Source organism: Eubalaena glacialis, chromosome 11 (genome assembly GCF_028564815.1).
Source record: "Eubalaena glacialis isolate mEubGla1 chromosome 11, mEubGla1.1.hap2.+ XY, whole genome shotgun sequence".
NCBI lineage: Eukaryota > Metazoa > Chordata > Mammalia > Artiodactyla > Balaenidae > Eubalaena > Eubalaena glacialis.
In genome coordinates, this window is record NC_083726.1 from 28,287,542 (window position 1) to 28,308,916 (window position 21,375).

At 41.5% G+C, this 21,375-nt stretch overlaps 1 protein-coding gene and 1 non-coding gene across 2 annotated transcripts in view; both read right to left on the reverse strand.

Annotated features, from left to right (window-relative positions):
* PLEKHG7 (pleckstrin homology and RhoGEF domain containing G7) overlaps positions 1-21,375 on the reverse strand; it is an 84,878-nt gene that overhangs the window by 48,883 nt on the left and 14,620 nt on the right. The window contains exons 4-9 of the mRNA XM_061205530.1: positions 16,079-16,206; positions 13,149-13,189; positions 7,086-7,181; positions 5,941-6,084; positions 2,746-2,841; positions 1,780-1,881 (exon numbers count right to left, since the gene is read on the reverse strand). Coding sequence (XP_061061513.1) covers positions 1,780-1,881; positions 2,746-2,841; positions 5,941-6,084; positions 7,086-7,181; positions 13,149-13,189; positions 16,079-16,206 — 607 coding nt within the window. The remainder of the gene's footprint in view (positions 1-1,779; positions 1,882-2,745; positions 2,842-5,940; positions 6,085-7,085; positions 7,182-13,148; positions 13,190-16,078; positions 16,207-21,375) is intronic.
* Positions 2,360-2,463, reverse strand: LOC133101807 (U6 spliceosomal RNA). Its single transcript, XR_009702701.1, has one exon. It is a non-coding gene; the product is annotated as a U6 spliceosomal RNA (small nuclear RNA).

The window sequence follows — 21,375 nt, forward strand, 5'->3', positions numbered from 1 at the left end:
ATTAATTAATTAAAAATTAAAAAAAAAAAAAAAAGGCTCCAGAGAGCTGTCTAGCCCCTTCTGCTATGCAAAGGATACAGTAAGAGGTCTTTGACTGGAAGCGTGCCCTCACATGACCTGGGCACCACCCTGCTCTCAGACTTCCACCCTCCAGAACTGTGAGAAATTGATTTCTGTTGCTTATAAGCTACGCAGTCTGTGGCACTTCATTACAGCAGCCTGAGCAGACTAAGACAACTTACGTGTTTTGATGAGAAGTTGATATTTCTCCAGACTATTTACTAAAAACTACATTAAAAATAAATTCTAGGACGCCAGGTCTTGGTGCTAATGTCCCAAGCAAGATGTCAGCCTTTAGATGAGTATTCCCGGATATGTTTGCCACCAGCTTCTATGTCCCAAGCAAGAGCCACAAAATGAAACACCCAATATAATGGGTGTTTATGCTCTTTTGTGCTCCCACCCATTACCATGAGAAGAGGATGACCAGGCTAGTCCACTGATCCAAGGAGATGGATAGAGCCAAGTGGAGCAAAGCCCGCCAGTTGTCCTAGCCTTTGATGGAATAAAGAAATTAACAAGAAAACCAAGGGGACTTCAGACCTTGAACCAATGCACATCCAAATATTCATGTCCATTATGTAACTTACTAAGGGCTCTGCCCCTTTGTCTAACAAAAACAAAAAATGTGTAGCATGTGATGGTCCTAAAAAAAAGATAATTTCTGACTCTAAAGGAATTGAGAGAGTCTGAGATTTAGGTAATTCCCAACACTTTACATTCTTTCTCTTGTTTTTCAAAGCTTTTCTTATTCTAATCTGCTTTAGAAGGTCACTGAAAGATCTCCCCACTTTATACCTAATTTTTGCTTGTTTTGCCTTGTTAAACTGTCCTTCTTCTTCATATCTCACCTCAAGCATCATTGCCCCAGAAGAGTTTCCTGTCTGTAACTACTTCACCATCTGCCCCAACCTAGAAGTTTTCCTTCATAATATCTATGTTCCTTTTTTCCCCAGCATTGATCTCAATTTGATTATATAATCATTAGTGTCATCATTGGATTGATTTCTTCCCCACTAGACTGAAAACTCCCCCAAAGCAGGGGATATGCATATAATTCTGCACATTACTGTGCACAGGGTATCAGTCCCACACATAAGTACTTAGTAAGTGCTCAATAAACCTCAATCTATGTTTTTTTAAGTAGATTGTAACAATTTAAATCTTGCTAAATGAGGATCGACAGGGACTGAATTAAAAAGCTCAAAGTAGGGGAAGAGGTTCAAATACCTACTTAAGAAAAAAAAATAGCATTTATCAGACCACGGGTACAAGTTTTCCTCTTTTCTCCTCCTTTCACACACAGAAGTCTTATTAAGGGTGTTAATGGATCTGAAGGTTTATTTTGTTCCTTCAGAGAGCCTGGCACTTCTGTTAGAAGAACAACTGAACCATGTAATTAGCCTGCACAAACTACTGCCATGAATACAGCTTTAAATTGAAGTCATTTGAAAACCAGACTTGGAAATGGCTCTTCCATGCATGCAGATTTTTGTCTTAATAAAACCCACACAGGAGAGGTGACAATGGAGAAACAGAATCTGCAAGTTATTTCTGAAAATGTTGATTGGTGGGAAAAGGGATAGTTCCCTTGTGGGAGGGTGCAGGTGGAACCTTCCCAGGAACAACAATAACAATGATCAAGGAGATATAAACAACTATCCTGAGAGGTAGGTGAATTTATCACATAGAAGCTGAAATCTCCCAGAAGGATTTTACCTTTGCGAGCACGGAAATGAAATCCAACGATGGTAAAGTCTCAGAAGTGTCGACATAGTCCTTGAAGATGTGGAAAAGACTGTTCACAAAACCAAAGCTTGTCTAGGGCCAGAGAGAAAGAAAACAAGAGTAGGTACACTTCCAGGGGTAAGAAATAAAAATCTGATGAACTTCAAATGTCATTCTTACAGATGTTTTCCATTTCAAATTTATCTCCTGGCAAAATTCAAAGATCTATTTTCCTCTACTTTCCAATATATATTTTCTTATAAGATTTTCTTACAAATGAATTCCTGTTGGTACCTCACTTCCTTTTTTAGAGGAAAGATATTATTTATTTATAATATATGTGAGAAAGAACATTCATTTGAGAATAGACGTTTATGGTGATGACAGAGATCTTAGGAATTTTTTTTTTTTTTTGCATTTAACATCATTTATTGAGGAAATTCATGTATTCAACATTACTTATTGAGTCCTCCCATGTACTCGGCACTGTTCAAGGTCTTCTAGATACAGCAGTGAACAAGATGGGTTCCTGAGCATATTCTAGAAGGTGTTCCAGAGCTTGTATTCTAGAGAAAATATGGAACATTTCCCAAATTTTTGTGTCATCCTTGCATAGGAACCATGCTAATCCTTGTATCGCTCTAATTTTAGTACATGTCCTGCTGGAGTGAGCACTATGTTTACTTTCTTAAATAGCCATGGAAGAATTTTATAAAATGTTACTGAAGGCTAACTAATAACTGCCATCTATTGGAAAGACATCAGTGGATGTGTAGGTTTCCTTCTTATTAACCTGAACTCCCGACCATAAGATTAAATGGGGATGAAATATGGAAGAAACCATATTCCATGTTCCAATATGGAATACAAGCCAGAAGAATAGACTAAGCACGAATTTTCATCGTCCTCTGGTGAATTTTAACACATGGCTACTGGAATCTTCCTACTTTGGCTTACCTGACTTAACTCCTCCAGGTTTGCAAAAAGTCTCCATAAATCCACATCCAGGAGATATTCATGAGTCTGTAGGTATTTTAACGTATTCATGAAGATCTTAAAAAAAAAAAAGCACATTACTTTGTTTTTCAGTTTTGATATTTGCCCTTTGCAAGAACATTAAACATAAACCTCCTGACTGTAATTTTACAAAACAACTTGGAGATCAGTATTTTCAATCGTTAAGAGTTGTGCTAAACACGTATGATGACATTTAAGCCCCCACAGAACACACGGGAGATGTGCTCTTCTGTACGAAGCTGCTGCCGCTTCGTGAGCCCTAACAACACTCCTGTTGAACATAATCTGTTCAGATGGGCTTTCTCTGCTCCCAGTGCCAAAGAAATTGCCAACGTTCTCTTCTTGCCAACAGCACTTACTTGAGACCGAAACAACATTCATACTGAGTTCTTATTTATTCCTTTCTCTGCGAAAGACCCAAATGTCCTTTACTTTCAGGAAATTAAAAATAGAGAACTAATGAGTTAATACCTGATAACTGGTAAGATGTTTAGACTTGGATAAATCCATTAAATATTAATGAAAACATTGAGAGAGGCTTTATGTCATTACTTGATTTGATGTTTTCCTACAAGAGAAAAACTACAGCAAGTCGATCCTCGCAGAATACCTGCCTCTCATGCTATAAACTAAAGAGAGATCAATTTATTGAACTAGGAATACTTTGTATAAATATGATGAAGCATTCAAAGGGACCGAATATTTCAAGAACTGTAGGTGTGAAAAGACTGGACTTTAGACCACCAGCGTTCTCCAATTCCCATTTCCATATTTCTTAATTAATGCAGTAAATGGTTCTTGAACTTGCATCAGAATCATCTAGAGGCCTTGTTAAACTGGAGACTAGTGGGACCTACCCCAAGCCTTTCTGACTCAGTAGGTCTCTGATGGGGTCTGAGAATATGGGTTTCTAACAAGTTCCCAAGTGATTCTGATGCTACTGGTCCAGGGACCACACCTTGAGAACCACTGACTTAGAGTTTCCCCCAGTCCAGGAAGCATCAGTTGTCTGGAAATCTGTCAATATCCAAGCATTTAAAACATGTAATTGTAAGAAACAGAAATCATTAGTTCAGATAAACTGGGAAAATTTAGAAAAAATCATCTTTGTGCTATAAGATTCTTTTCTTTATAGAAATTTTTTCCGTTTAAGAAAAACATTGAGTCTTTCAGTGAATTTATTATTTGAGTTACAAAATTCCAATTTATAAGCAACTTTGGGAAATTCATATTGATTGTGTAAAGAGAAGTACTTATATACTTTAAATACACTGGGGCGTTTGAAAATAAACTCAAATTGGCTTTCTTTTAAGCAGAAAAATGCTAGTTTAAAAAGCTTATGTAGCTTATAGTGGGATGGAAAGTTCTGTGCTGTCTATTAGGGCAAGGGAGGTAGCAGAGCTCACAGGGTGAGCGCCCTGCAGTGAACATCTATTGGGTACCACTCAGCTTCAGTGCCCCCCCCCTTCCCTAATATCATCCCAGTTTTCACCTCAGCATCTACTTTTCCTCATATCTTGAATGTGATCATCTTAAGCCAATGAGCACTTTCCTTCTTTATCCGGGTAGTTGGTTCAGAAGTGGGCATGTGACTTAAGCCAGTCCAATCAGAATGACAATCAAGACTTTGGCTATGAGTGCTAAGAAGAGATTCTCTCTCTCTCTCCCTTCTGTTTCTCACTCCCTCCATGGCCTCAAGGACAGCAGCCACTCTGTGACTACAACAGAAGCCAGCCACAGGATGACACTGATATTGTGGAAGGCAGGGATGAAGGACGAAAAGAAATTTTGCCCTTGGTTTTGAGCCCCTTGATCAAACCAACCTTGAATTCTGTCTCAACTCTGGACTTTAGTCACATGGGTCAATAAGATCCTTACTTAAGCTAGTTTTCTGTATCCTGATACAGTCTCTAAGTTTTAACTTTCTGAGTGTCTTTGTGGCTTAAATTTTGCTAAAGTACTTAGCAGTATGACTGTCACAATAAATATTACTTACAGAAAAGAACATCTGTATAGCACTTGATAGATTTCAAAGGAAACTAATCTGATCATCTCAATGATCAGATGCTATGAGACAGTCAGAGATGGTACTGTCATCCCTCTTTTATTGCTTAGAACAGGAATTGTCAAACGACAGCCTGTGGGATAAATCAGGTCTGCTACCCATTTTTGTAAATAAGGTGTTACTGTGACACAGCCACACACATTTCTTTACAAATTATCTATGGCTTCTTTTGCACTGCAATGGAGGAGTTGAGTAGTTGCAATAAAGACCACATGGCTGGCAAAGCCTAAAATATTTACTATCTGGACATTTACAGAAAGCACACGCCAACTTCTGTTTTATGGAATGGAGGACTACTAGACTTTCCTAAGTTCACATGGCAAGTCAGAGGCAGATCCAGGACTTGAACTCGTGTCTCCCAACACAGTGCCTTTTCCTGTGTAAGGGAGCAGCCGGGATTCAAAAATGCTGATGGGCAGAGACAACCTTGGGAGCAATGTGGACCATCCTCCCCTGTGGTCTTAGAAGGCATTTGCTCCCTTCCCATCCTTTGCCCTGTGGTTTTTCTATAAGGAATTCTCTGCTCAGAGCCTCCCCAGATCAGCGCTACTGCACTATACAACCTCAGGAGCACCATTTACATGACAGACATCGTGAACACACCGTATAATCCACCCCTCCCCACCTACCCCCGCGTTACACGTGGATGGTTGCCCTGGAAATCTGTGGCTCCGTAGCTGATAAAAAGCATTTGCCTGGCACTGTTCATAAGGGAGTATAAGAGCCTAAAGAGGAAGCTGAACGAAGGTGGGATGGCTGCCTTGAGGGTGGCTGTGAGCTCCCTGACTTGAGGAGTATGTAAGCACAGGGTGAGAATCAGGCAGAAGAGATTCAGACATCACATGAGGAGCTGGAAGGTCTCACCCAATCCTAAGACGCTATGTTTAAGAAAAGCATGAAGAGAAACCAAGTTGCTGATAACCAAAAATAAACAAACAAAATTCCCTTAAGATCCTCTGAAAGAGGGGAGCCCCCCCATACTTCCTTCCTTCCTTCAGCATGGAAGAAAGAAACAAGTCCCTAAAGAACCAGTGTTTTCCATCTACTACAAAAATTAAAGCCAGCATTACCATCTTAAGAACTAATAAATGGTCCAAGAAATAAGTGCATTCACTCGTGAAGAGTTCCCACACAGCCTCTTGCTGCTTTCTCAAGTCTAATTGATTAGTAGGAAGTTTTTGATGTGTTTCCACGACTTCATTCCAGGTCTTATCCTGTACGTGGGAGAAAAGAGAGAACAAAACATTTCGATGCGTTGACCTGTTCAGCCTTCCTTTGACTTGCAGTACAGCAGGAACAAGCAATCCCCCAAATCACGATTTCTCACTGCAAGCCCCAGGCATCCCTCTGGGTAGAGTTATCCAAACCACAGTTCTCTCTGCATGGCTTTGGGATATCAATTCCTCCCATGGATGGGATGGACGTGCTGCTTTTAGTTTAAAATGAAAACGAATTCAAATTGATATTGTTTTGAACTATGCTTGAGAATTTCATAAGTCCTTTTCAGTTTTTTGCCAAAAAAAAAAAACAACCCACCAAAAGAACCCCAAACCCAGAACTGGGAAGTCTGATCCAGGTTCCACTGGTAAAACTTGTTGAAATTAATTATTGAAGAATCATGAAATAAGAGACTTAAAAGTTTTTAAGAGACCTTCAGAAATTGTCTTATCCAAACCAACTTGTTTTGTAAATGAGGAAACTAAGGCCCAGAGAGGGGAATGGTTGTAACAAATATTAACATTTGTACAGGGCTTCATGGTCTACAAAGTGGTCTCACGTCCATTACCTTACTTAAGGTACAATGAGTTTCCCGAGGTTTCAGTGTGCTTTAGAGCAGCGGTCCCCAACCTTTCTGGCACCAGGGACTGATTTTGTGGTAGACAATTTTTCCACGGGTGGGGCAGGCAGGGGGGAATGCGAGCCAGATGGGGGATGGTTCAGGCGGTAATGCGAGCCACGGGGAGCAGCAGATGAAGCTTCCTCGCTCGCCTGCCCGCCGCTCACCTCCTGCTGTGCGGCCCTGTTCCTAACGGGCCTCGGACTGGAAGGGTTGGTGACCCCTGCTTTAGAGAGAGCAGACCTCGGTCTGCCCAGGTCTGGGCTTCTCTCCTGCACTTTACTGTTATTATGAACAAGCCAATAATCTGACAACTTAAAATAATGGCTAAAACAAACAAAAAAAGCTATGCCACACAGAAAACAATGCACGAGATACCTTCAGGCTGTGGAACTCATAGTCTCTGAAGTCTGTAATCTTCAAAGAGGAGAGGCAGTCTTTCAGATCAGATATGTGCTTGTGTTTGTCTTTGCCCTGCTTAAAGATTGTTAGAAATGGGATTTTCAATCTTTTAACAACACACCTTTGGTAGCCTCGGCATCTCTGGTTCATTGTCCAACATGCATGAGAACAGAGTGCACATTTTGTCTATGAGTCACTAACAGGTGAAACACCATTTCTGAGCCATAGTCTGACCCACAGGACCTCAGAATGTCAGACATGGAGGAGAGAGGCTGGTGAGGATGTCTGATGCAAACCTCTCATTTTACTAATAGAAAAAAAAAAAAAGACAGAGCTCAGAACACTCCTATAGCAAATAGATGGATTTCAGTCTAGCACATACCTTGCGGTCCTAGAGTCCTTCATATTCTAACTTTTCCAAATGTTTGATCATAGATGTGTACCATCAGAAGGGGCCTTGGATGTCTTAGTTCAACCCCTCATTTAGTAGATGACTAAATAAAGCCCAGAGTGTTAAAGCAACTTCTTAACACGATAATTCACAGCTGGAGAATACCAGGATATGCTAGAAACTCTAGTTTCCTTAGGATGGAACCACTGACTCATTTTTGTTATAATTTTTATTTTAAATAATATTAGTTAAAAAATTGGATTACAAAGGTAATATATGGCTATTATAGAAAATTTGAGAAACAAAACCACAAAGAAAAAAAGTTACACAAAGTTACCTGTAATCTCCACTGCCCCTTCCTCCCCCCGGGGTAACTACTGAAAGCCTTTTTCTGATTGTATTTATAATTAATTTTTAATGGTGTCATATTTATACATCCTTTTATAACTTGCTTTTGAAACTTTATCATGACCTTTCAATTTTTTTGGACTCATTCAATATCCTGGTGCAACATCATGAATTACCTGCTTAAAGAGCTCATTTTACCAACTAAACCAGGAAGAAGCTATCAAATAACGAAGTGTGAGGCTTTCTAAAGTCAACTTGGCTGCATTTCAAATGAATATTCAGCACAAATCACTTTTCAACTTGTTCTACTGCCTCAGGGCTCATGACGCTGGCGTGGATCTAAGCAGTTTGGTGGGCGTTTTCTGACTTTAGGTTAAGGAGCCAGAGAAGGCACAGCTTATCTCTTGTGCGGAGGCAGCTCCCTGTGTGTCTGAAAGGAGACCCCGCAATCGGTTCAGAAAGTGCTAAAGGGCTGTGGCTGACTTCTCTGCTAGGGCTACGGCACTGAAAGAAGAAACTTACTAGAGACTTATAGGCTTCACAGTAGCAAAGGAATCTTGGAGCTGGTTGGGGACCTCCTACAGCAGCTGGGACGTATTCCTTTTGTTGATGTCTGAAACCACAGTGACTGCATGTTGTGGAAATTAAAAATCAGCAGCCAGTTGGAAAATAAAGAAGCTGAGGCAATGGAAGAGGAACTGGAGCTGTGGGAAAGGGGGCGCCAGCCCTCTGTCCTGAAGGACACTCACCGTGGCTTTCCAAGGGTCTGAACGACCTCCTGGCCAAAGTGCTTGGTGGATATGATAGTGAGAAGGGAGGGGACAGTCCTCTTGGAGGAAACATTAACTCATTAGAGTTACAGACCCTTTGTTGGAACCTGTGCTGCTTCCACTATGGTGGCATTGACTAGGAGAGGCAATGAGAAGATGTGAAGGGTATCTGAGAGGATATGGAGGATAAAGAAAAGAAGCCAAGGTTAACTCTGGGGCCTCAAATTTAATAACTAAGAGGCGTGTGGAATGGAAATTTGTAGTAGGCACTGGTGACATGGAACTGGAGTAAAATGGATATACAGTCGTCCCTCAGTATCCTAGCGGGATTGGTTCCAGGACCTCTTCGGATACCAAAATCCACAGATGCTAAAGTCCCATTTATAAAATGGATTTGCATATAATCCACACACATCCTCTGATATAGTTTAAATCATCTCTAGATTACTTGTAATACATAATGCAATGTAAATTCTGTGTAAATCGTTGCTGGTGGATGGCAAATTCAAGTTTTGCTTTTTGGAAATTTCTGGAATTTTTTTTCAAATATTTTTCATTTGTAGTTGGTTGAATTCAAGGATGCAGAATGTACAGATACAGAGGGCTGACTGTATGAGAATATATGGATTCTGTAGTGGTTGACCTTGAATTGGCTTTGAATTGGTGAGAAGAGACAAGATCTTTGAGAGCTCTGATGAGATAAAGGAGGGAGGAGTGTCCAGGTCTGGTTATGGAGCCCCTCAGCTGGAGAAGCAATTCAATATTAGGGCTAAAACAGACTCAGAGCCAGACTGCCTGGGACTGCTGGGACAAATGCCCACTCTGCTGCTTAAGAGCTGTGTGACCTCAGGCAAGCTATTCAACCTCTCTGAACCTCAGTTTCCCCATTTGCAAAATGGGGATAATAATGTTACCTACCTTGGTGGGTTGTTTTGAGAATTAATGAGTTAACATATGTAAACTGTGACATACATAAACAGAAACACATAAACAGAAACAGTGCCTGATAACGTGGTAAAAATTATATATGTGTCTGCTTTTATTACAAATACTGTTATTAATGGTTGAGAAGAAAGGAAGGAGAGAAGAAAGAAAGGTAAGGAAGGGAAAAATCTGTGATAGATTGGGGAAATATATTACAATATGGTACTGTTTGATATTGATGTGGATTATCATTTATATATCAATAGATATGAATTGCTTGATAAATAAGGCTAAAAAAAAGGAGTGATTAGACACTGATTTTTAAGGGGACCAGACATTGTGTCTTTGTAAAAGTGAGCCTTCAAGAAATGAGTCTCCTTTCATTACTGAGAACATTTGCTGAAACATTTTGTCATTTCACTGATTGTTCTGTCTTTGTGTATCTCCACCACTGCCTACCCACCTCCAACATTGTGCAAGCCATTTATCACATTTTTTTCCAATTTACATGTCAGTCTGACCCTCTCAATTGTGAAAATGAGCATCTTGGAATCTTAGATATCTAGTCCAGTGTTTGGCACATATAGTCACCCGATACATGTGGAACAAATTACTTCTTTATGGGGAAAAAAATAGATGCATCACAAAAACTTGTAGGTTTTTACCCTTATCCTTCCTTAGGTAAGTCTTCCCTTCCGAAAGCACGTTCTAGCTTCCTGCTCTGGAGGAGCCCTCAGGAGAGCTGGTGGGAGATGCCCCTTCTCCTGAGACCCCAGACCCAATTGACAACTGACCCTGCTTTCATTTAAATGAGGAAGGAAAAATATACAAGCAGCTCATGCAGCTCAATATCAAAAAAACAAACAACCCAATACAAAAATGGGCAGAAGACCTAAATAGACATTTCTCCAAAGAAGATATACAGATTACCAACAAACACATGAAAGAATGCTCAACATCATTAATCATTAGAGAAATGCAAATCAAAACTACAATGAGATATCATCTCACACCAGTCAGAATGGCCATCATCAAAAATCTACAAACAACAAATACTGGAGAGGGTGTGGAGAAAAGGGAACCCTCTTGCACTGTTGGTGGGAATGTAAATTGATATAGCCACTATGGAGAACAGTATGGAGGTTCCTTAAAAAACTAAAACTAGAACTACCATACGACCCAGCAATCCCACTACTGGGCATATACCCTGAGAAAAACATAATTCAAAAATAGTCATGTACCAAAACGTTCACTGCAGCTCTATTTACAATAGCCAGGACATGGAAGCAACCTAAATGTCCATCAACAGATGAATGGATAAAGAAGATGTGGCACATATATACAATGGAATATTACTCAGCCATAAAAAGGAATGAAACTGAGTTATTTGTAATGAGGTGGATGGACCTAGAGTCTGTCATACGGAGTGAAGTAAGTCAGAAAGAGAAAAACAAATACCAGATGCTAACGCACATATATGGAATCTAAAAAAACGGTACTGATGAACCTAGTGGCAGGGCAGGAATAAAGACGCAGACATAGAGAACAGACTTGAGGACGCAGCGGGGACGGGGAAGCTGGGACGAAGTGAGAGAGTAGCACTGACATATATACACTACCAAATGTAAAACGGATGGCTAGTGGGAAGCAGCTGCATAGAGCAGGAAGATCAGCTCGGTGCTTTGTGACCACCTAGAGGGGTGGGATAGGGAGGATGGGAGGGAGACACAAGAGGGAGGGGATATGGGGATATATGTATATGTATAGCTGATTTACTTTGTTATACAGCAGAAAGTAACACAACATTGTAAAGCAATTATACTCCAATAAAGATTAAATAAGGAAGGAAGGGAGGGAGGGAGGGAGGGAGGGAGGGAGGGAGGGAGGGAGGGAGGAAGGAAGGAAGGATCCCCGGAGAGGCTGCACTACAGGCCCTGTCTCAGACCTGCCAGGAAAACAGTCAAATCATGTCCCTAAAAAGTGGCAAAATGAGAAAGACTGGTGAGCAACAGCCCTGGTGACAATGGTATCATAGTTTTACTAACAGTTTATGATTTGCAACTTGTAATGTTTAGACTGTGTCCCTATGGACTGAATGTTTCTGTCCCCCCCAAAATCCATATGTTAAAGCCCTAACCCCACAATGGTATTTGGAGGTGAAACCACTGGAAAGTAATTACACGTAGATGAGGTCATGAGGGTGGGGCCCTCACAATGAGATTAGTACCCTTATAAGAAGAGGAAGAGACACCAGAACTCTCTCTACACCATGTGAGGACGCAGTGAGAAGACGGCCATCGGTAAGCCAGGAAAAGAGCTCTCACCAAAACCCGACCATGCTGGCACCCCGATCCTGGACTTCCCAGCCTCCAGATACGTGAGAGATAAATACTGGTTGTTTCAGCCACCCAGTCTGTGGTATTTTACAGCAGCCCAAGGGGAGTAAGACACTCACACCATTTTTTTACCCTTGAAAAAATAATGTGAAAGTCACTCTTATACTTGATTATGGGAACACACAGTTTTCCAAGCCCTGGTTATGAACAACACTAACGATAATATGGCCAGTAATGACTGTTTCAGGCGCCCAGCTCTGGGGTGAGCTTCACACGCATTATTTGACTCACTTGTCACAACCATCCTAAGAGGCTGCCACTATTACCACCTACTTTTTACAGGGAAGGACTTGAAGCTGAGAGAGACATGGATTCATTTGGCCAAGGTCACAGGGCAGTACATGGAGCAGCTGGGATTGAAACCTCAGAGGGCTTTTAATTTAGCTACAGTAGTTAAGTATCAATGTGTGTGCATCCACAGAACCTCCAAAGTAGATGTCGATAACTGATGGCCAACTGCAGAGGCCATGTGGGCAGATTTTTAACAGAAAGAAGTGCAGTAACTACTCATAAGGCCCTCCTGGTGCTGCTGGCTGTGGTGTGTAGGTAACTGTGGGGAGAACACAGTCAGTCCTTCTCCTTCCTCCTCACTCCAGAAGCGAGGAACACTCCTTCCCTCTGCCCCCAGCATGCTTGCGAGAAAGGCTTCACTGTGGCTAACTTCTGACCTAGGCAGGAAAGAATCAGGCACTACTGATTTCAATTTATAACTCTTCAATAATTGAGGGTGCAAGAATGAATTTAAAGAAAACCCGCTAGGTCTAATCCAACTGGCTTTCCCAGAAATAGAAGTGTATTTGTGGAATCTGTTTCTGTATTATCTCATTAATTTTTCAATGTTCCCAGTATACTGGGCACTGACTGCAAACTGGGGCATACGCTTGTGCAAGTTTTCTTCATCGAGTGAGCTGTTTCTTACACTGTGTCAAGTTATAAATTTGGAGCTGTAAGGCACTGCAATATTAGGATTGCTTTGTTTTCTTGCAGAGCTCATTAACCACTGGCAATTAGCACTGTATCACTGCACAAAGTGGCATCATTTGGCAAGTTCTGTATCCACTACTATGAATGTGATAATACAATTTAAACTTCACGTGCCATCTGCTGTCATGAAAAGATAAAGTAGGATGAAGAGGCTCTTTAGCCATTTCTTACTTTCCTAGCTACTGGAGGCTTAATTAAAACAAAAATGACAATGCACAATACTCACCACTCCTCTCTTGGAGAAAGGCCATCTTGGCTTTTTGGATTCTGGTGGGTGAAATTAAAGAAGATATATTAGTACTTTGAGTAACTACTGACAGATCAATGGAGTGCTTTACAAAACCTGTTTTTCAAATGAGCCAAACAGCATTTGTCCTGCTTTAATTCTCCTTCTCTTGAGAATGCACAGGATGAATATTTATATTTACGCAGATGAGTAAACGAAGCGATGTTCCAACTGAAAGGCTGGTGTACTATTGCTACCTTATGGTGATATTGTCCTGTTTCAGCCTCCTTTTCCCCCATCATTCAAGGAGAAATCTATAAAGTGCAATAAAATGTTGAGTATTCTTTTAAGACAGAGTCACAGGACTTTAGGGCTGAAAGGACTTTATTTTTATACTGGAAACCACCCCAGCATATGCAACTTCAATAGCCTGACCAAACTTGAGACACAGAGACTGCATCGACCTGATAATCCCCAGCTGTGGTTGAGTGCAGATTCCTGAAATAGGGGGACATCAACCCATGTCACCAATCTTTAGGTTGGGGGCTTATAATCTCTGTTGGCCACCATCCACATACTCCTTAGGAGTTGCTTTAAATTGAAAAGGAAGTCATTATTCAGTAACTCATTCTTTTGATGATCAGGAAGTAAAGAGATTAGATTGTGGATTCTTGATTTGTATGTCACTTGCATCAATCTCTAATGCTACCCAGAAAAACGTGGGAATCATCTCTTAGGTTTTGGTGAGATGTTCTGATAACTCAGTACACAAAATGGATGTTTTAATGGTTCATCTCTGTTTCTACTAGTTTATCAGGAGACTGCATAATACTTCCATCAGATGAAAGCAATTACCTGAGCAGCATTTACTAAAAAAAGAGTGTGCTTGAGGGACTTTTCCCACTGGAACCCTGGAATCCAACCGATTATCCTGCTCATTCGGACCACCTTATTGACCTTTGTAAAGGGGAGATTAGGTGGAACCTCCCTCAGAGAGAAATCTGCTTCACCTCTCTTAGGCTTCAAATGCCTGGTGGCAAATTATTATGTACAATTTGAACTGTAATAATTGGGGTCTCTTGTCTTAGCAAATTTCTCTCCTCTGCTTTTCTAACTTTAGGGGTAATTTTAGGGCCTTGGGAAATCTTCACAAGTATTCAGAAGAAAATTTAAATGTGTCTCTATTGAATCCCTAATCTTTTATTATCTTTATTAAATATTAAGTTTTGCTGAATCAGAATCTATATTTCAACAATATCTCTAGGTGACTCATATGCACATCAGAGCTTGAGAAGCACTGCATTAGACCATGATGGGGACATGAGAACTCTATTCTAAACTCCTAGAGAAGAGGGCATGGAGGGATATGGTGAAGAATGTTGCATTATCTTTTATTACGTGGTATCTACTGTGATGCCAGGCACACATGCCTAGCAGAGAACTTAACAAAGAACATCATGCAGCTATTATGACCTTGTTCCTTAGCATGCTGGTTCTCAAACTTTAGCTGGTATCAGAATCACCTGGGGGGGCTTATTAAAAAACATATTGCTGGGACCCACCCCCAGAGTTTCTAATTCAGAAGGTGTGGCACGGGACACCAGAATTTCCCAGGCAATGCTGAAGCTGTTAGTCTGGGACCAGTATTTGAGAAGTACTGCTTTAGTTTTTAACCAGTTTAGAGCATTTGCAAAGCATCACAGAACATGTACTAACCTCTTAAGGTTGGCGCTGTGTTTAGAACTACCTCTAATTTCTAGGGGCCTGTCCTTGAGTAGATCACTTAATTCCCTCTTGGTTCGTTCATTTGGGCATTTGGATTGTTGTGTCATATAGGACAGTAGATGTGAAAGGGCTCTATAAAGAGTGAAGAGCTATACAAATGTTAGTTATGCTTTATTCGCTGGTGGCTTCTGACTTCCACACACGGAAGACTACAGCTGCCTGTGTAATGGGTGGTTGATGCAGGCTGGTGGAGCGTATACAGGGTTAGGCGTCAGGAGTCTCGATCCCATTCCTCTGATACAAACCAGCTGGCACCATGGCTAGGCCACTTCTCCTTTCTGGGTCTCACTTGGCACATATGTGAATAAGGAAAGAGCTTGGTGGTTTTCCATGTGTGTTGTTACAGGCCACCCTGGGCTTCTAGGGATGCCTTGGAGGTGAGTCTTTGGGACCTGCCCCATTTTCAAGCACTACAACTCCACCTGGATCTGTTTTATAGACTGGATTTCCAAGTAAGGATTCTTTTGTAAAAAGAGCTCTGCTAAGAACAAAACCAGTTTAAAAACTACTAGGATGGATGATGATCTTGAAGTCTCCTTTTAGCTCTCAAAGGCTACCATCAGAATCATGGGAATGTGTCCTGAACACCGCAGTTGTTCTTTTCTTTCACAACTGAGTCCAAAATGCAGATTCATCCCTAAGGCCGCCTCTCTCTAATCTGCTCTAACAGTAATCTGCTGTCACTGGGCCCGCTGCCTCCACACGGTACCACCTTGGTTAGAAGATACCAGTGCGAGGCTGAAGGCCAGGACAGGGTGGGGGGTGGCATTACAGCAATGACAGCGATGCTGCCCACCAGCCCAGAGAGGGCACTCTGCTCCAGGAGGGTGACCGTCGCTGGTGTACCTGTTCCAGGTCCTAGACGTGGGGTATATTATTTGACAAGAGGACCTTTTGAGGAAAGGTCTATACCTTATCCATCTCCTTATCCATCTCTGTAAGTGGAATGCCCAATACCAAGAGCGGTATTCAGCTGGTTCTAGTAACTCATGGCTGATGCTTGTCCTAATTGGTGAGACAGCTGTTCTAATGTGTCAGTGCCCATGTTCTACTAGTCATTAAATATTCTGAAAATACCCTTTGCACTTATTATAACACCCATCCCACAGCAGGTATGTAATATAAGTATGCTGAATGGACAGAACCTGAATTCAGCAGCAGAAGCGGGTGGCACAGGTAACCGGCAGCTCCATCTGACACCAGAAGGTCCCCGGGGAACACCTCAAGTCCAGATAAGTTGAGCACCACAGAACTCCTCCTGTGCTCGTAGAATCTGTGTTTAAGAGATGGAAGGAGAGAGCTTAACAGCTTACATGCCCATGCATGGGCACTCGGAAGTGACTGCTGGCAGCCCGATTAATGCCTGCTTTTTCAGGAGGCCACTCCAGGCTCCAGGCATGGAGGGCTGTGATGACCCACACACCGCCCCATGTTTGACACCTTTTTGAGCCTTATTGACTGTTAATGATTTTGACTAATCCAAAGCAGAATAGCTCGCCTGGAAGTGTCAACATAAACATACTGGATATGTTCTGACGCAGGAGGACACTAGGAGAAAGCCCTTAAACACAAGAGTCTTTGCAAATTTTGAACATGGCCTCAGAGGGAACAGGATGCATGGGCATGGCCATGGCCACGACACCCCTAGATATTGGAGGCTGGTTGTGTAAAGGCAGCCCTTTTGTTTTTCCTAGAGAAAAATGAGAACTGTTGTTGGAAAAGCTTAGCAAACAGGCCTATCTACCTTCTCCTTTCTTCCACCCTATTTCATGAAACTTCCTGTCTGTTGGATGTTCACAAAATAAATGCTTGACATCAGACACAGTGGGGAGTAGCTCCAAAGCCACTGGGCATTTGCTCTGTGATCACTAAGGAACAAAATGGGTAAGGAATGATTGCATTGAATTGTAAGGATTTTCAGAGCTTCCCCATAATAGCTGTTCAGATATTCCTTTAGTCTTCTGAGAATGAGAGATGCAATTCCTTCTATTTACTGACCAACGTAACCTCTAAATTCTCTTTTCATCAACAAATAGCTTAGCATATAGGTTACTTTACATACAAAGGAATTTTGTCTCCAACAAAAAGTATAGCTATGGAACTGCCTTGAAAGTTCAGAGTCTGGGTCAGTCATATCCCTTTGGATATTATGATTTGGGTCACTGCCATGCAGCTTCCTCCTCCAACAAAGAGGCCATCCCTGGAGCACCGTTAGTCTCCCTAGGCCAGTCCTTCCTCTGACCCTTCCACTTTCCCACCTGCCTATGGTGTAACTCCTCCATGCTTTGTAGACAAGTGCCATGCTTCTGACCTTCTGCAGGAGTGACGGCCTTTCTGCCTGCACCTTCATCTCTTGCCTCATAATTGAATATTCTTGGCTCTCATGTCCGTCTTCCTATCAATATGTCTGGTGTTGGGGTCCTGGTCATGTCCTGTCAGGCCTAACATGCTGTTGACCAAAGCTTGGTATATATTAGAATACCCTGTGGAATTATACTACCCGTCCCCAAGTCCCGCCTTTTGGATTCTGATCCAGTAGGTCTGAAGGTGGGCCTCTGCATCTGTAGTTTTACCCAGTTCCCTAGATACTCATCAGAGCTGGAGAACAACTGATTGTGAAAATACAAGTACCTTGATATAGGTCTTTCCTACCTTTAGATTTTAAGGATTATTTCAAATTCTCAGCCTTTTGCTAAAAACATTTTAAATCATTTTACCAATGAATAGTAGGGCAAGTTGTATGGGAATTTCTAAATAGTGAATAACCTATGTCTCATAAATTCCTACAAAATCTGTGAGCTAGGGCTGCCTCAGACTCTGCAGATAGATGCTGGAGGCCTAAAACGAAGTTAATTTTCAGTTTTAAAAGGCTGCTTCCTCGAAGAAGTCTTCCCTGATGCTCAAAGAAATATTCCTTCATATTTGTGCACTGCCCTGCAGCCCCACTAGATCAGGCCCTCAGCATCTTCCATCTGTAGTAACCCAGTTGCCTCTTCACTTTATCGTTTTGATTCCATCCCACACCCAGTCACTAAATGTGAGTTATCCAAAATGTAAGTCTGACTTAGTCCCTCCTGGCTTCAGATAAACACATTTTTAAAGCATACACACAAGCCTTCCATGATTTGGCCCACTTACCTTCCTAATATTCTTTACTTTGCAATTTATTCTCTGGAAACAGGGAATGGATTGTAATTTCCCACACAAAATGTTTCACACGTCAGTGACTTAGCTGGGAATGCTCTGCCCTCTCTCTGCCCTCTCTGAACCTGTCTAACTCCTATTCATCCCATGAGATTTAGGGCTATGGATTATCTAAGTAACTTTACAGGAATTACTTAGATAAAATCAGGCTCAGATTTATTCAATTAGCTGCATTTCCTGGGATTTTAAAATCTGTTTTGACTTGCCTCTGTTCTTCTCTTTTTTTTTTTTATTGGAGAATTTTAGAGTAATGTTGCAGGCACTGCTAGCTGCCCAGCCAGCATGCATGCTCTCCACTTTTATTATTATCAAAACCCTGCTTTGTTGGGGGTGGCATGTGCCGAGTTAATGCAGTGACAAGCCCTGACTCCCCTGCAGCTAGCGGAGGCCGTGTGACACAAATCTGGCCAACAAGATTTAAATGGAAGTTGCAGGGTGTGGCTTCTGGGAAAAAATTTTCAAAGGGGACAGAGGTGGCTAGCTTCTTCCTTTCACCTTTTGCCCTTTGCCCTTCTTGTTGTCATGAATATGGCTTGATACCTGAAAGTATACCTGTGATCTTGCAAAGATAACAGCAGAACAGAAAAACAGAAGGAGCCTGGCAGGATGCCGACATCTGTCCTGGCCTGGGCTCTGGTTATGTTATAAGAGAAACATCCTTTATTTGCTTAGGTTGTTCTAGTTGGGTTGTTACATGCAGACAAATGCTGTCTTAACTGACACAGATCTCCTCATCCTGGACTTACTTCTCCAAGAATGTCATCTTTCAGCATTCTGCACTCTTATTTGACTTTTTCACCATCTATTTATGATGAGGTGTGTAACAAAATCATTAGAGTTACAAGTTCTCACAACTCTCCCTTTCTTGTTATTTGCCAACCCGATGTCCATGGTGGTTATGAGGATAGAGGGGGCTGAATTAGGTGGGAGTTGGAAAAGTTACAGTAATTTGAATCAGAAATAAAATTCTAGTTTCTTCATTTTGCAAACAGGACATTGGAACTGATACATAATGAATTAACAGTATACAAATCCAGCCAGGAATTTTCACAGTGCTATGCAAAAGGTATTAGATAACATAAACTACTGGGAGCCCCAAGAAGTCCCCTGAAAAGAAATATTAGAAGCTTCCCTGTAAACTTTATACTTCTCTTGATAAAGACCCTGGAAGCATACAATGAGATGTGGTATTTATGGGGATAGAGGGGATTGGGAAAAGTACAGTAATTTGAATGAGAAATGTAAGCTAGGTAAACTTTGGGAAAAAAGTTTACTCTTTTGAGCTTCAACTCTGGATGGTACACAATCTGATAACTATTATGAATTTGGCATGAGTCTATAAGCTATCTTTATATGCCCTGGGGAGCTCAGAGAGGCCATAACCAATGGTGGAGTAGAAGAATTAGCCTTCCCCGGCCCCCTCTAGGCTGGTTTATATGTTTCTCTTCCATGCTCCTACAGTTCTCTGGAGCAGTGGTTAAGAATGCGGAGTCAAACTGCCTGGATTTTAATCTTAGCTGTGTGACCTTGATTGAGCAAGTAACCTCTCTGGCCCTGACTGCCATCTGTGAAATGTAGACAATAATCATAGCTACTTCTTGTGTCAGGATCAACTGATCAACATAAAGTGCTTAGATCCATGTCTGGAATTTAGTAAGCTATCAATAAATGTGATTATGTTGGTTGTTGAATATATTATAATATCATGTTCTATTTATGTGTCTGTTTATTCCACTAGACTGCTACCTCCTTCCTTGCAAGAAGCATGTCTTATAATTTGTGTTGGTGGGTGCCCATTTAGTACTCAATCCACTGTTACTGATGAACACGAATGAATAAAAGACTCTTCTGATGTTGTCCTCCCTCGAGGAAAGTATCTTACTTTATAAGGTAGTTTTGCAGATTCATGTCTTATCTCCTCTCCTTTTATCCTAAGTTCCTACCTCCTGGTCTAAATCCCTGTGTTTAGTAAGGGCTCAATAAATATTTGTTCAGTAAATGAATAATAACCAAACCTGTACAGAGTCATCCATTGCTCTCCTTTCCTGACGTGAGCTCCTGCAGAATGTGTACTCCAGTAATAGCTAGCTACTCACTGTTCTTTAAATTCACCCTGCACTTCATGCCTCCATGCCTTGGCTCAGGTAGTTTCCATCTGCCTGCCTATCTCCACTGAGCCTGACACACTCACATTCATCTCTAAATTCCCACTTAGATGCTCTCCCTCCAGAAGTCTTTTCTGATCTGCTCAGAGGGAGCCAATTCTCTCCCTCCCTACTCCCACCTTGCCTCTTTATAATGATTTCATTGAAGGCTCATGCTGTGTCTTATATATCATAGAGTCTAAGCACCAAGTATAGAACCTGACATAGAATAGGTAATTGGATAAGCTTGTTGAATGAATAACTATGTTGACCTATAGAATGATATCCAGATAGTCCTCAAATGAATTTGCTTTTCCATTCTGGATCATAAATGTATAATTATATGCATACACAATACACAAAGTGCTATTTGAGTCCCCCTCACAGCCTTTAAAGGTGATTAAGTTACCCCTATCCATTTCTTCCTTGTCTGGGCTACCTTCTGACATGAGGCATCCATTTGGGAGCACATAGGGCAGGTTTTGGAGTTCAATGTGCACATATGGAGCATAGGGAAGACAACTAGCTTGCATAGTGCTTGAGCCATGACCTTGGCTCTGTTGCCTTGGTGTTCAAAACCCAGTGATGCTCATTCTGGAAAGGGGGGCATGCCCCTGGAAGGGCGTAACAGAAGCTCTGATGACATTCTTATGTTCATCAGAAGAGGGCACTGGTTAATAAAAATATCAAGAATTACAGTTATAACCATATGGAGACCTAGGAAAACAACAAGAAAGAACATCTGCACATACTAACATGAAGAGACATGAACTGGTGCAGAAAACCTGCCCTTGCATCACCCATGCCTGGCAGCAGACTAGATTTCTGGGCACTCTGCACAGGATCCCATGCCTGTGTCAGCCAGGGTTGCTCAGATCATTGGATTAGTGATATTAATGCAAATAGTTGCAATGAATTCAGAATGACTTTGCATTTAGGTCTCTTGGGGGTAGGGGTGTTGGTGGTTCCAAATTAGTATTTTATTTTTGCTATTCTAAAAGGACTGCTTCTCGTAAGACATGGCATGCACACAGGGTCACTGTATCCAGTTCTGGATTGATTATCCACTGGAAGCAATCACTGTAATAAATTCA